This window comes from Cyanistes caeruleus, chromosome 7 (genome assembly GCF_971803275.1).
Source record: "Cyanistes caeruleus chromosome 7, bCyaCae1.hap1.1, whole genome shotgun sequence".
In the NCBI taxonomy this organism is placed as follows: Eukaryota; Metazoa; Chordata; class Aves; order Passeriformes; family Paridae; genus Cyanistes; species Cyanistes caeruleus.
In genome coordinates, this window is record NC_141707.1 from 11,535,123 (window position 1) to 11,548,463 (window position 13,341).

Here is a 13,341-nt window from a genome sequence, read left to right on the forward strand (position 1 = left end):
CTGGTTTTGCTTTTAGCATTGATGTTGCTCTTTTCCTTACTCTTTTCAAACATAGTCTCTTGCAACTTTGTGTTTCCAACCTGAAAAAACACAATGGACCAGAAGCACAGTGCATTTAACTATTTTGTTGTGGCCAACCACAGTGTAAAACAAATTTGATCTCACAACATGATTGTTCAAGTAATAGGTGATATTTTAATACAGTACTGATCTGGCTGGTAAAATGGGACCTTCCATTATAAAGTAGTAGTTTTAAATTTGCTGGGCTCTGTTTGAGATTGAGACAGCTCAATAAACTTAGGGCGTGTAAGTACAGGCTTCCTCTGCCATCTCCTTGGCCTCAGCTGTTCTGAACATGCAGCAGCACATGTGCTTATGAGTTGGCAAGATCCAGAACTGCAGTAGGTCAGGCAAATACAAAGGAAAATGAGTATTATATTAGAAATATAATTTTCATGTGTCACATTAAAAAAAAAAACCCACAAAACCAAAACACAGCCATGTTTATCACAATAAAAACAGTGCTGGGCAAGTCTTGGTTTTGGATTAATTCTAATAAAACCTAGTCACATTTTTCTTTGATCCTTCTTTATTGTCTCCTATTTCAATGAATTCATAGCATGATCTGAAACTCTTCAAAGTTGTATGAACCAAGTGATTATAGCCATTACTAAAGGAATGTGCATTATATACATATGGAGTATTAAAACTGGCCTGAATAAATGGAAGAATCTAAACTAGCAACCTTATTTTACTAGAATTTGTTTTCTATTTCTGTGCTCCAAAGTTTAACAAATTAAATAAATAGAGAGAAACCTTGTTGCCCCCTCTGAATTTAGTGCACTTGCCAGGTACATTAGCACTTGGGGCATTTTACAGCAGGACTGACTTGTGTGCAGCAGCAATTTCTCTGGGCTGTTACAGGCTACAAGAGGTAAGAAGCAGTGAGTTTGTTTTTTAGCAGAGCTGACAAAAGGGATGTAAGGTACAATTCCAAAAGGCTTGCAACAAATCCATGTAGGTGTTTAATGATTTTAACCTCTGCAGAGGGTTGATTTGCAGAGATTGCTGCAGATCCAGAAAAGCTTTTAAGGATACGGAGTGGGCTTTTACAATAGCCCCAGCTGTACAACTTCTGTGCTACAGCCTCAACTGGTGTCAGTAGTGTTCCCTGGCTTCTGCAGATGCAATCTCCTCTCTTCTGGCCCTTGAGGCATTGCAAGTCTAACCTTGACAGGAGGAAAAATAGCTTTATTAACATACTGTATCCCAGGGTGTGAAATATTCTCCAAAAAGTTGTACTAGTGCTCTTCTGAAGGATCCCCTTTTTGGGTTGGCCTGCATTGTCACTATCCTGTCTATCAGATTTCACTGCTTGTGCAGATTTCACTGCCTGGCTGCAGAGGTGTCTGGGGGCCTTTCACTGGGCTCACTGTAATGTTTCTGCAGCCTTCCAGCTGGAAATGTCCAGTTTATAGCAATAACTTTCCCTAGCCCTTGACTGGGAAGAGGCTGCTGCCTGCACGTTCCTCACAAGCAGCAAGAGCCTTGTTACCATCTTGCTATTTGAGGCTTTTTCTTAAGCCAGTCTGATTGGGTGAGAAAGGCTCAGAAGGCCTTGCCTGGTGCCTGTAAACTTGAAGACGCCCCAATATCTTGCCCCAAGTGGTTACATTGGCTTCCAGTCACAGGGGGAGAAAGTGGGGCATCAAAGAGTCTTGGTCATTGCATCTGGACCAGTATTAACATTAACAGCTTTTCCAGCTGAATTTGAATTCGGAATTTTCTTCCTGCTTAAGGTGTCAACCCCTTATCTGAACAGGAATGAGTTATACGTGTTGTTTTGGTGGAGAATGCAGAATGTGTTGTCATTTAAGCTGACAGAAATTTGAATGCTCTGTTTTGAAGCTGATGTTTTAGCCCCTTGCAGGGTTGCCACATGAGAGATGCACAGAGAAACTGAATTTCTCACACAGAATTTGTCTTTGTGAGTTACAATAAAGTAAAGTAAAGTTGGGAGGAAGGAGTATTATCAAGAGTCTAGTTAGCAAAACCTGAGGATACAGCAGATCTCATCCTAACTTGCATAATGAGACCACGTCAAACCAAGAAAGAAATCAAATCTCCTGACTTGTAGTCTGTGCATCCATCATCACGAGGCCACTCTTCTTTCAGTTTTGTCCTTAAGCAGGGAAATTCAAGAACCTCTTTTGTCCCTGGGGTGCTGTGGTATGGTCTCCCACTACTCTTGGGCGTTCTGCTTTCAGCACTGGAATGTTTCTGTGCTTGTCGCTCGCTCAAGGATTTAAACCATTTATTTTGTTTGTTTATAATAGAGTTCTGGTGGGAAGACAGATGTTATGTGGGAAAGCTATTTTCCGGATCTGTTTATCCCTGTTATGTGGAATCTCACAGACCACCAGTAGCAAGTAGCTATTAGGCATCAGCTTTGAGAGATTGGCATTTTCAGAAGAGGAAATGTATTAGTTCTTATAAGCAGCTTTGCAACAAACCAAATGACTTCTTGGCACACTTTGGCTTGGTGTTTAAAATGGATTGGAGTATGTCTTTGTTTCAAAACATCCATTTGACCTTTTGAAATATTAGTATTTTAGGAAATGGCTCGAATTTGTTCGTATCTGGCAGTAAAGAGCTGACTTGAATTCTTAAAATATGTTGTCTAAGCAGCACTTAGCTATGAAGACATGGTTCTAAATAAATCTCATTTAAATGCCTCTATTCAAAATTGAAAATCAAGGTTTTCACTTTCAGCCATCTTTCTTTGTCTTGATGTCCCAGGGTACTTTGAGGAGTTTGGCAATTAAATTGTATGCTATTATGGCAGCAGAATAGGGACAAGTCTTTGTGTTCCAAAGAATTCATGTTTCAAAAGATAATGTTCAAGATTTGGCCTTCATCTCTCTTCTGCTTGATACTTTGCAACACTGGTTTCACAACAGGCCAAGCTCACAAATTCCTAAGACTTAGGAGGAAACAATTTATTTATTAATGTTTTATCAAAGAAGAGTCCTAATTGGGGTATCCGTGCACTTGGGAAGACCAGAAAGCTTCTTACTCTTGGGCATTTGTTACTCTTGCCAGGAATCTGTAGATTTCCAAATTGCCAAGGCCGTATGTGTTGAGACAGAGCAAAGTAAACATTGTAGAAAGGCAATTTTAGCATTTCCATCTTGTTCAGCCAAAGAGATTAGACATAGTTGGAAAATTATTTCCTCTATAGGGGGAGGATGACCACAAAACTGGAACAATTTTTTTCTTTATTTGAAGAACATTTTCATAAGCACACACTGCGGAGTGTGCTTGACAGAAGCAAAAGCAATTTGGTTGTTTCTGAGCCATCCCAGGAGTAGGAAACACTACAAGGATGAGCTGCAAGAGTCTCTGGGGGCCTCATGGCCACTTGTTTTAGCACTGCAGGCTGGCTTATTCCATTCAGTTTGGGACAGAAAATGCCGTGTGAGTTCACAGTTTGCCTGTGCATATGTGTGCAATGGAAAATAGGAAATATTCTTCTCCTTGCTTTCTGCTCAGGACCAGATTTAGTAGCATTTAGCAGGAAATTGCTTTAGGCATGGAAGTTAGATCTGGAAGGGTTCCAACAATATTTTTCATTTTTTCATTGCAGCCATGTCTGTAATTTGGCTCCACTGAATCTGCTGATCAGTAGCTTGGGCTCCTCATGCCGATCTTGCCACTTAAAAGTACAGAATACAGTATTTTCTCTAAGAAATGGCATGGGGAAAAATCCAAATAGTGACTGTCAGGTGCTGAGATACCACTGCACAAAAGCCCTTTAGAATCATAGCACATTTGAAAAACAATTGTTTTGTTTTTCCTTTCTTCTGTAGTTATTGCAAATATAATCCAGTGGGAACCTGTGGCTTTTGTGTAGAGCACATACATCTCCCAGGGAGCACTGGTTACTGGAAAACCATGTTTCATCAGGTGTTATTTATTTGTTTCACAGTTGTGGAAAGAGATACCAAACACTTGGGGTTTTATTAATCTTTGGTCAGTATCTGCAGGCAGGATGGAATGGAGTTTTGGCATTTTTTTGCCACTCAGTGTATTTGATTGGAGCTGGAGGGAGGCGCAGAAAGCTGTGGGATATCTGACAGTAGGTTTAAGGATTCAGGTTAATTGTGTCATGAGCAGACATGGGAGTCATGGTGTACAGAACTCTGGTCTTCCTTCAGGCCAGCAGTGCATGGGATCTAACAGAGTGAAACAACACATTTTTCCCTTTGCTTTCCAAGGGTGGTGGTGAGTACATTTAGAAACTGGAAATAAAAATTGCACTTTATGTCTGCTGAGGAACCGTGGCAGGACTTTGTCTGGTTTGAGCCCTGACAGCAAATCTCTCCTTTGGCAGAAACCTGTCCGAGGCTGTTCCCCTTCAGGTTTCTTCTGTGCCTGAGGCTTTGACAAGGTGACATAAAGTTCCTCCTTGGGAGGAAGGGCCCAGTCTGATGCCAGCCTTGCCTTATGGGGTTTGGTGTGAGTGCCCAAGGGCTGCAGCAGAGCTCCTGTGACATTTGCCATGCAGATGGAGTCAGTTCTTCGTGAACATCTGTGTCCTTTTGCCTTTACCTCCCCCAAACGAATTAGTCACAGAAATATAGTACTTTTAGAAAATGTTCATAAGAGGCCTTCAGTTATGCAGTAGCAGCTACTTGGTACCCAACAGAGAGAATATCTAAAAGGTGTTTCACAATTTAAAATAATATTTATTCATTGCTACAATTAGGCCCTTTTTGTTGTTGTTGTTTGTTTGTTTCCATGAAAGTATTAAATAGGCAACTAATATATAAGCAGCAAAAGTATGTTAAAAAGAAAAACCTGCAATAATTTTCTCTTTTCCTTCAACAGACATACATTGGCAGCGTGGTGATATCAATAAACCCCTACAGATCTCTACCCATTTATAATCCAGAGAAAGTGGAAGAATACAGAAACCGAAACTTTTATGAACTCAGTCCTCACATGTAAGTACAGCAAAGAAATTTTAGTTTTCATTCTGTCCGGGAACAGATGGTACCAGCTGTCTCTCTCCTCAAAGGATCTGTTGATTAAAGCAACCAAAATGAAAATCACACCACCACTCCCCCAAAATGAATTTTTATTAGCTCAGCCGTATTTTAAAGTGAAGTTAAAATGAGTTACTCTTTTTCTTTCATGCACTTAGGCCCTGGTATGTGCATTTCAGAACATTTCCCACCCCTCTAACTGTTAGCAGTAGCCAGCATTACAGCGCTGTAAAGTAAGCAATCTGTTTTCAAGGAAATCTGTTTCTTTCAAAGTCCAGACTGCTTCCTGGAAGCCTCGAGGTGTTAAATATATTTGAATCATATAGTGTTACTTTTGATATCTGAAACTCTTTATTTATCTTTGTGCAACACAGAAAAAAAAAACAAAACCCCTCTAATGATGAATGCAGGAACATGTTGGATATGTCTGAATGGTAACTGTAGGAAAATTAAAGCTTGGTCTTCTCTGTGCTGAGTGGAAATAAACCCATTCATAAAGAAAAGCCAGAGCACCATAAATGCATAATGCAAACTTTAGGACTAAAATAGGATGAATAATAGGACAAGGTGCTGTTTGCAGGTGTGGGTAGTGTGGCTGAGAGTAAGGTACGAGGTCTTCAAGGTCAGCATGTTGCAGTAATCATTTTATCTTTAGTAGGGGTCAGGCTGAAGCCAGCTGTTCCTCCCCTCAGTGTGACACTGGGAAGGAGAAGTGTTTCCAGCTGGTTGTGAGGTTGCACCTGACTCTTCAGCCACAAATTCAGGAGGCTGACTTGAGCAATCAGTGGCTGGATAAGTGTCTAAACAGGGCCATACATTTATGCATCATCCTTCAGTGTTAACTTTTAGGTTAAATGGAAATTATGTGTAGAAAGTGTTCTGGAAGTTATTTGGTTCTGATTAATTTTTTGCCTTAACACTTATCTGTCATCCTCCCAGATGCATCGTCTGAAATGCAATCAGACCAATAATCAGATCAAATAAGCTTCTGGTAATTCTTGGACCTCTTGGTTTTGAACTCTGGCTAAATTCAGGTTTTCTTTCTTGACAGTTTTGTTTAGCAAGCCCAATAGCTTGCTAAATTGACACAGTTCCTTGCTGAAGAACTTTCTGCTCTGCTAATTTTGTTCAGCTGCATAAAATTTGCTGTCAAATGATGGAGTATTTTAAAAATTAAACTTGTAAGTTAAAGTTTGTCTGACATTCTGGAAGTCAGTATGTGTACTTGCTTCCACCTTGAATCAAGTTCGTAGTAATATATTGATCTCCGCATTTTTCTGTCTTTCTTGGAAGACGGTTTTCTGGAATAGAAATGGTCAAGAGTCATTCTTGTGTGTATTATGAGAGTCTGAACTTGGTAGAAAAGTATTTCATAAACATCATTCATCACTAATTACACTAATGGTTTGGTCAAGTTCCTACTTCACAGCAAGGACTTCTGGAGCCCAAACACTAGAAATCTACTTTTAGAGCAGGTGACTGAAGTGAGAAAATATTGACTTAATTCTTGTCAGGATATCTCAATTGCTTGATAATAATGGATTTTCCTTGCAATTTTGGATAGAGTCCCAAGTCAAGAAAAGTGTAAGCCTAATTTGTTTTGGACAGATAAAATCTCTTTACAAATTTTCTTTATTTTGTGTTGCTTCTGTGTGAAAGTTTTGTCTTTTGACACGTGCTAAGTGGACAAAATATCTTCAATAATAAAGGATTAGGAAATCATCTTTGTCATGGTTTCTATTACAGACACATAATTTCCAAACTGTAGAAATATAAAATGGTGATTAAAAAATGGAAATTTATGGTGACCTTGCTTCCCTTACCACCTGTCTCTAGATGCTTATGAGAATTGCAGAATCAAGAGAGTCACTTTTGGCTCTGCTAAAATTGGTAAACTTCTCACCATCTTTTAGAGATATTTGGATGGTACTGTAGGTGTATAAAATAAGAGCTATGTAGGAGGCCTTATGGCATCTCTGGCAAGCTTAAAACACTTTTCAGCCCCTCTAATGTGGCATGCCTCATACTGTATCTAAGGATTTGTGCCAGTCCAGTTGTCCACTCTGCAAATGTGGAGCTGGTCCTTGGATGCTGGTTAATAGATCATGAGTTGAGCTTGCAGGGGAGCTTGGGGCCAGGCCTGGGCTCTTCACCAGTGCTGTGATTGCCTACCCTGCTGGTCAGGACAGACTGAGGACTGACAGACTTTGGGGTAGAGCTGGCATCATCCCGTCCTTAGAGCTTGCAGCTAATTCTAGGGTTGACTGCTCTGGCAGCAGTAGGCCACTGCTAAAAGCAGGGTTCAGGCATGTCTAGGGAGATTGTTGCACTTCCACAGAGACCTTGCAATCTTCAAGCTGTTGTTTTTTTTTTAGCTGCTCAGGAACTTTAATGAGGAGATGCTGTGAGACAAATTGCAATTTGTGATGTTTGTTCTGCCAAGGGGGTAAAACCCCCCATTGATTTGTGGAAATGTACATACTTGTTTCTCTTTGATGTGCAAATCTCTGTTGAGCCATGGGCTCTTCAGAGGAATTGATTGTGGGTAAGTCCACGGCACCATTTAGGTGTGCCTCGGGAAAGACTTTTGGCTCCCATTGTGTGATCCTGAGCAAAGTAAAATTCTTGACTGTTTAGAAGGAAACTAATGCATCCAACCTAGAAAGTGTATCTAGAAATAAAGTAAGCTAGTGTGTTTCTTATTTCAACATCTCTTTTGTATAAATAATATAATTTTGGTACTAGTGCTAGCTAGAACAATGCAAGCAATTAACTAAAACAAAATTTCTGGCAGTGGTTTGATTAGAGATTGCTATAGAAACCAGGTCAGTATGGCACCAAAGCTCTTCCATCTCCTGTTGGTGTAACAGCTCAAGTTCTCTGCAGTTTTGGAGAGAACATTCAGGTTTGGGGAGCCCAGGATTTAAGTGTCAGCATCGCTAGAGCAATCTGCCATGGGATGTTCCCAAAGATACAGCTCTGGGTAGGAGCTCCTGGAGAACCAAAATCGCGTTTTATTTATTTTCCAGAGGTTTTATGTGAGCCTCTGTCTAGGCTGGAGCTACTTGTGTGTGCCTCAGTGTGATGGGTAGGGAGGCTGTGCTTGAGAATGTCAGATGTCCCAGTTAAAGAGCAGGCTTGGCCAGCACAGGAAAACAGAAGGAAAAAGAGAGAGAAGTTTATAATGACAGGAAGGAAATCCGTACCTGTGGATTTCCTGCCATGTATGGTCACTGGAGGAAAAACACTTTAGGGAGTGAGAAGTCTGTTCAGGTGTTTTCTTAGCCCTAATCTGAAAGAGGAGGGAGGGAACACCTCGTCCTCTGTTCTGTGTTTCCTCAAGAGTGTCTGTGAGAGTGACTGATGCTTTCAGTGACGCCAGTTAATACTTAATTGCAGGGCTTGGACAGGGTTTGTTTTTCTGGTTTCTTCTTTCTTTCTTTTTTTTTTTTTTTTTTTTTTAATGATCTCTGGAAACTAGAGTAGGGCCACAGTCACACTTTGAATGGACAGCCAAACTGAATTGCTGAGGGAAAGTTTCTGGTCACGTGATTTTGGATAGCGTTATAGCTGATAAAATTTGATCCAAGAGGTTTTATTTTGATAGTTCATTCCTCCCTGAGTGCACTACTGCGCCACTGTTGTTGTGGCACTGTGTAATAAAAGTGTTATTTTTCTAGGTTTTTATAGTCTGTGGCTATTTGCATAGGTGTAATAGGAAGTTTACCAGGCTTTTTAATTGCTGGCTTGTTTTTGTTTTAATGTTGGTAATCTTGCTGGTTTTGTCGTTATCTGCAAGGCAGGATCAAACTTGTCATACTCTGCCCTGCCAAGTCAGAGACATTTCGGTGTTCAGTTTGCTGCTTGATTTGTGCAGCTCTTACACTTCTGTTCTGCCCTCTCAGTCAATGTAATTACTCTTTCAGTTGATATAATTACTGCTTTGCTTACCTTGTGGCTGAGCTAGTCATGGGAGCGAACCAAGCTGTCTGTCTTGCTGTTTTACGTGGATTGTCACTGGTGACAAAGGCAGCTGCTGCCATCTTTGAAGTGAATGCAATGGGAAATCAAGTAGATTATCATCCCACATATTTGTAAACCATCAAGCTGTATCACTTTCCTACCAGTAACAGATTTGCATTGAGGGGTTGGAGAGTAGGTGCTTTCTTGAATTTCCTGTTTTAACCTTGTCTCCTGGCTACTAGCAGCTCTCTGTCCCTGGCAGGAAAGGTGGCACATGGCTTTTTGCTCCCCTTTATGGTTTGAGATACCCTACCTGCCTGCTCTAGAAGAATTACAGATTATTTTAAGTTGAGGGACAAAGTCAAATTGGCAGCTGTACTGCTAATGGCCAGCTACATTCAAGTAAGAATTCAGTGTCTGTGCATTTTTTTGGGCTATGCACTGAAGTTTTTAGGGTGAAATTAGAAATCTGGAGGTGACTTTTATCAGACGCTTATTGAATTCCACTTAGGCAATTTGCAGTATATTTTATTTACGTATTGTTAAATATTTTAAATGGACATTTCTGAAGTTTTCCAAATAATTTTGCATGTAAAACTTTCAAATTTAGACCTAAATTTATGCAGGCAACTCCAGAAAACTAGCTTGCCTTTATAGGGGATACAAGCACATATATATCAATGTGATACCTGTTAACATGCAATAATGAGGAACTTATTAATGTTCCTCATTTCAGGTATTGTCATGTAGATAATTATTGGGATAAGTCATTATCCTGTGGATGTCTGCAGTTACTCTGACAATGGATACAATTTGGTGTTTCCTTTTCAACTTTTGAGCCAATGTAAATGCTGAATATAGAAGTTTTATTTTTGCTTCTGGCTCTTTTTCTTTTTTTTTTTTTTTTTTTTTTTTTGCTTGTGTTAAAGGATTGGATTTCTTCAGGAACACCAAGGTTTCAGTAGCTCTTTTTCCTCTATGATGTGAAGCAAATATTTTTGTCAGAAGGGTGTGATATCCTTCCAGCTGTGAAGGATAGTTTTTACCTGTATGTAAAACTAAGTTTTACTAAGTTTTTATCCATAGGTAGCAGAGTGGTAAGATGCATAGTAGCTGTCTTTATTTGCTGAAGATGATGGTGGGATGAGAGCCTGTGACATAGTTAAGTATCTTTTGTTGCCCCAGTATGTTTATCTTAACATTTCCTTTTCAGTTTGTACTTTCCTAATCTTAATTTTCTTTCTTTTTTTCTTTTTGTTTTTTACCACCCTCTATGGCTTTCTTCACCTTGCAGTATCTGATTTTACAGACATTTTGTTCTTATTCTTTATAATTCCCAACTTCTCCAGGGACTTGGTCTTTGGACTTGTTCATGTGGCTCAGCAGAGTTCTGCTCTCAGAAGAGATTTATGGCTGAGGGAAGATGGTCACTTCAGAGGTTAGCTGGCAGAATTGACCACTGGGCAGGGAGGGAACATCTGTGACTGGTGGAAATCTTAAATAGCAGCTAGGGAGAAGTGTCAGTACCTAATTGTTAAACCCATGCTTGGAGTGAATTGAAAGAGGAGGGGGGTGGAGCCCTACAGAGAACCTTGAAGTCTTATTTTGGTAGGGGTCAGACTTGTTATTTTCTTAACCTCTGTAGAGAGGCAGAGCTGGGTGTGGCATGCCCATGAATGCAAGTCCCTCAGGCATAGAGGCAAAAAGGGGATGAAGCATCGCACTTGCTTCAAGAGCCAGAAGGACTTCATGCCTGAGAAGAGCTTCTTCTATTGCCGTGTTCTCTCACACCAATCATGGCATGCACAGTTTCCTACGTTTTACACTTGGCTGGAGACCTCAGGAGTTTTGAGGAAGGTAGTTGTGATGTGGCCATATGGAAGTGAATGACCTCTGAAGAGCATTTTGCCATCTTGAGGGCTTAGGGTATAAAGCAGGGTTTCTCCCAAATACAACAACAAATGTAGCTTTTTCCTGAAGTTTGAGCAGGGCTGTTTTAGTGGGTTTGGACAGTACATAACACAGCCAGCTCGTCCCTGTGCTCCAGAGTTGGGTACAGTCTTATTGACAAGAACAGTAGTTGCTTGTCTGCTGCTGGTTTTAGATTGCATGAAATTTTCTAATAATGCAGAATAACACAGGACCTGATTTACGGCAGGATGTGTGGTTGTAAGGAAGCTCCAAAAATGCATCCAACGGCCAGAAAGTATAAACAGCCTGAGAAAGCAGTGTACATATGAATGTTGTGCTTTATTTCAATTTTCAGAACATTCTGGAGTGACATTTAGACTGGATTCCAAAGTTTGGTGGAATGAGCCTTTCTCTTGGTCCTCTAAGTAGCTCAGCCTAAATTAAGAAATGAAAAGGAGCTTTAAATTCTTTTTGCCTGGTGCTGGTGCTGTCATTCTGCCACTGCTGTCCAGGACATGGGATGTCCAAGATGAGAGCAGTCGATGCCGGGTAGCAGCAGAGCTTTGCACAGGTGGGCTGGGGCTGACAGCACTGCTTGCACACAGGCTGTGTGGAGCCAGGCTGGATTTCTGTGCTCTTGTGGCATTTAAACACTTCCTAGCCTAGGAAGGAGTATATATAGAGACCTCAGGGGATATAAAAAACATCAAGGCAAAACTGCCTCCCAAAATACCCCAGAAAATGGAGAGTGCTGACTGCCTCTGGTCCCACCCTCCCCCATCTCTTGGTCTCTCAGAAGCTGCAGCAGTGTATTCTGCCATGACAAAAGTTTTCAAAAGCACCAGTTCTGCTGGCTCACAAACTGTTTGAGTGTCCACAGCCACAGCAGCTGGCAGTGCTGTCAGTCACAGCTCCTGAGGTCCCACTGCCAGAGGGCCCCTCTTTGGGCGGGACTCGCTTGGCTGCAGGAGAGCCTGCTCATCCATCAGTGTCTCCTTTGGAGAGCTGTGTGTGGTCCTAGCCAACACTCACCTGCCCAGTGGGCTTCTAGAGGAAGAGGAATGCAAGGATTTGGGTACCTTTAAAACATAGTGAGTTTGTAAGGGAAGCACTTAACTTGAGATCTGTTCCAGATGCTTCTGTAACTCTATAATTGTTGTCATGGTGTGCAAAGGAAAATAATCTTGGAGCATCCTTCATGAATTAACTTCTGGCTTAGAGCCGCAACAAAATAACTTTGTTTTCAGAACTGTTTTCAAATATTTACTCATACCCCTGTACACAACATATTTCACATTTGACTTCAGTCATGTTGGGGATGGAGAGTCAAATGTTTTTGGTTATCTGTGACAATCTCTCTCTCTCTTTTTTTTTTTTTCTGCATATGAGTGTATTTGTTATAGTCTGTGTTTATTTGTAAGCACAGAAAAATTTGGAACTTGGCTAGATTATTAGACTGAAGATAATTAAGAAAAAAAGCAAAAAAAAAAAAGTGCCTGAATATATGTTGGGGATGTGTGTAAATTCTTCAGTAGTTTAAAGTAATGGTAACTTTTTTTGCCAGGTCCCATTTCTCTCATTTTCTTGGAACTGGATTGTTCAGTCTATCGTTCATATTATGCCATTGATATTTTTAGGACATAAAATAATGAGATTTTTTTTAAAACTACTTCACATTGTCACATGAAGTAGAATGTTCAATGGCTTCATTTTTCCTTTCATTAGAATTGTGGGAATTTTTGCACACTGAAAATAATGAATTGTACTTAAAAAGGAGACACTGCTGTGTTTCCTTTCTTAAATGCAGTCTGAAAAGTGAGGACAGGTAGAGACCCTGTCAGAAAGGAGACAAAATCCCATTTTATGCACTTTGTGTACATGGACCAGATTTCTCATTATGCCTTTCCTGCACTGGCAGCCTGGTACTCTCTTTAAGATCTGGGATTTCAAATGGCAAGTAAGAACAGCTGTTGTTCTTTCATTGGAAGTGTCTCATTGTGTTTAATGGCTGTCTTTTTTTCTTCTTCTTATTTTTTTTTTTTCCCTTTAAGCAATTTAGAGTGCACCAGAAAATGCCCATCTGCTCTGCTAGGAGCCTTTGTCATGATTTTCGATGCAGCATAAACAAGATTGATGTTAAAAGCCTTAAAAAAATGCTAGTCAAATTTCAGATATTGTACCACTGTTAACAGCAGATCATTTCCCATTCAATCTCTTTTTGTCGGCACCATTATGCAAAAGACTGTTTTATTCAACTCTGGGTACAGCATGGTTAATGTAGTTTGGGTTATTAAGGATAAACTTTTTCATGTTAGGAATCAGGAAATACAGTCTTAATATTTACAGTCTAGCACGCTGAATAATCTTGTACTTATGTTTTGAATAGATAAGAGTGCTGGGACTCAGGTTTACAAACAAA

At 40.3% G+C, this 13,341-nt stretch overlaps 1 protein-coding gene across 38 annotated transcripts in view; it reads left to right on the forward strand.

The window, feature by feature from the left end:
- Positions 1 to 13,341, forward strand: part of MYO1B (myosin IB) — a 136,381-nt gene that overhangs the window by 54,947 nt on the left and 68,093 nt on the right. For all 38 annotated transcript variants that reach the window (XM_086898478.1, XM_086898473.1, XM_086898479.1 and 35 more), the window contains one exon: positions 4,891 to 5,006. In XM_086898478.1, coding sequence (XP_086754604.1) covers positions 4,891 to 5,006 — 116 coding nt within the window. The remainder of the gene's footprint in view (positions 1 to 4,890; positions 5,007 to 13,341) is intronic.